Source organism: Lolium rigidum, chromosome 4 (genome assembly GCF_022539505.1).
Source record: "Lolium rigidum isolate FL_2022 chromosome 4, APGP_CSIRO_Lrig_0.1, whole genome shotgun sequence".
Taxonomy (NCBI): Eukaryota; Viridiplantae; Streptophyta; class Magnoliopsida; order Poales; family Poaceae; genus Lolium; species Lolium rigidum.
In genome coordinates this window covers 28,229,904-28,232,652 of record NC_061511.1, presented here as the reverse complement: position 1 = coordinate 28,232,652, position 2,749 = coordinate 28,229,904, and the positions used below count along the sequence as shown (strand labels likewise).

Below are 2,749 nucleotides of genomic sequence, written 5' to 3'. Positions count from 1 at the left end.
ATGCCTCCCCGCTACTCCACCACCACGCCCGTGTCCCGCATCCGCCGCCGCCTTTCCTCCACCACCACCACCACCTCCCCCGCACGGCCCTCACGCTCCTGGTCTCCCCACGCCGCCTTTGCCGCGGCCACGGAGCGCGCCCGCGCCGGCACGCTCAGCCCGGAGGACGCGCACCACCTGTTCGACGATTTGCTACGGCAGGCCGCCCCGGTCTCTGAGCGCTCCCTGAACGGCTTCCTCGCCGCCCTCGCCCGTGCGCCGGACTCCGCAGCCTGCAGAGATGGGCCTGCCCTCGCCATCACCCTCTTTAACCGTGCGCGCCGAGAAGAAGCTGGCCCGCGGGTGGCGCCTCCCTCAGACTACACCTACTGCATCCTCATGAACTGCTGTTGCCGCACAAGTCACCCAGAACTAGGGCTTGCCTTCTTCGGCCTCCTCCTCAGGACGGGCCTCAGGAAAAATGTGATCGTCGCCAACACCCTCCTCAAGTGCCTCTGCTATGCAAAACGGACAGATGAGGCTCTGAACCTGCTGCTTCATAGGATGTCCGAGATCGGCTGTGTGCCTAATGCCTTCTCATACTCCATTGTCCTGAAGATCTTATGTGACAAGAGGAGGAGCCAACAAGCGCTCGACTTGCTTCAAAAAGTGAGGAAAGAAGGAGGCGCCTGCTCCCTCAGTGTGGTCGCATATAACACCGTCATACACGGCTTCCTTAAGGAAGGGGAAATTGGCAAGGCATGCGATCTATTCCATGAAATGGCGCAGCAAGGGATCTTGTCAGATGTGGTGACATATAGCTCGATTATTGATGCCTTGTGCAAGGCCAGAGTAATGGACAAGGCAGAGTTGTTCCTTCGGCAAATGGTTGACAACGGTGTTCAACCGGATGAAGTGACATATACTAGCATGATACATGGATATTCCAGTTTGGGCCAGTGGAAAGAGGCAAGTAAACTGTTAAGAAAAATGACAAGCCAGGGTCTCATACCAAATATTGTTACTTGGAGCTCGTTCATGGCCTCCCTTTGCAAGCATGGAAGAACCAAAGAAGCTGCAGGTGTTTTTGATTCCATGACCGCCAAGGGCCACAAACCTAACATCGTCACGTATGGTGCTCTGCTCCATGGTTATGCGTCTCAAGGATGCTTTGCTGATATGATTAATCTCTTTGATTCAATGTCAAGCAATGGTATTGTAGCCGACTCTCATGTTTTCAATATCCTAATTGATGCATATGCTAAACATGGAATGATGGATGAAGCTATGCTCATACTTACGCAAATGTGGGAACAAGGAGTGAGTCCAGATGTAATCACCTATTCAACTCTAATAGCTTCACTTTGTAGAATGGGCAGGCTGGCTGATGCTATGGACAAATTCAGTCAGATGATTTACATCGGGGTAGAACCAAACGCAGTTGTTTATCACTCCCTAATTCAGGGTTGTTGTACACATGGTAATTTAGGGAAAGCTAAGGAGTTGGTTTATGAAATGATGAACAGAGGTATTCCTCGACCCAACATTGTGTTCTTCAATTCAATAATTAACATTCTATGCAAAGAAGGAAGGGTTTTGGATGCACACGATATCTTCAACTTGGTTATAGAGATAGGTGAGACGCCTGATATCATTACATTTACTTCACTGATTGACGGATATTGCTTAGTCGGCAAGATGGAGAAAGCATCTCGAGTGCTTGATTCCATGGTATCAGTTGGCATTCAGCCTGATGTTATTACGTATACTACACTTATTGATGGCTATCTTAAAAGAGGAAGGATTGTTGATGGGTTGAGTCTGTTTAGAGAAATGTCGCATAAGAAAGTTAAACCTACTACTGTTGCATATAACATCATACTGGATGGATTATTCCGTGCTGGGCAAACTGTCGCTGCAAAGAAAATGTTCAAGGAGATGATTGAAAGTGAAACAACAGTGAGCATTTCCACATACAGAATAATCCTTGGGGGACTTTGCAGAAATAATTGTGCTGATGAAGCCATCATCCTCTTCCATAAATTATGTGCAAATAATGTGAAGTTTGATATTGCAATACTCAATACCATGATTAATGCAATGTACATGGTTCGGAAAATAGAAGAAGCTAAAGATTTGTTTGCTGCAATACCAGCCAGTGGGTTGGTGCCTAATGCTTCTACTTATGGAGTTATGATAAATAATCTTCTAAAAGAAGGATCACTGGAAGAAGCTGACAGTATGTTCTCATCAATGGAGAAGAGTGGTTGTGCTCCTAGCTCTCGTCTTGTAAATGATATCATCAGAACATTATTGGAAAAGGGGGAAATAGTCAAGGCTGGAAATTATATGTCTGAAGTTGATGGGAAGAGCATCTCACTTGAAGCTTCAACTACTTCATTGCTACTGTCTCTCTTTTCACGGAAAGGGAAATACCGAGAACAAATAAATTTGCTCCCAGCAAAGTACCAATTTTTTGATGGAGTCATTTGATGCACTGGTCTCAGCTGGTAAGCCTTGGAATAGTTCAGAGCTCTCTTTCAACTATTTGGTCGTGTATGTCTTCCATGCATACACTAGGATGGAGCTGAGTGATGGTGCCACTGCAGAGTTCTGGTCCGCTGCGTGCTTGCTGGGCGTGCATCCTATGTACATTGATCCATGTGCCCTCTATTTGCACGTGTCCAGACCACATGGTGCATTATATTATAGGTTTGCTAATGGCAAAAAGATTGCAGATGTCAGTTAACATATCATGGTGGATCTCATC

At 46.8% G+C, this 2,749-nt stretch overlaps 1 protein-coding gene across 1 annotated transcript; it reads left to right on the top strand.

The window, feature by feature from the left end:
• On the top strand, positions 1–2,472 carry LOC124646809 (protein Rf1, mitochondrial-like). Its single transcript, XM_047186865.1, has one exon. It carries the CDS (start codon positions 1–3, stop codon positions 2,470–2,472), a length of 2,472 nt encoding a protein of 823 aa, XP_047042821.1.
• Positions 2,473–2,749: the final 277 nt, after the last annotated feature.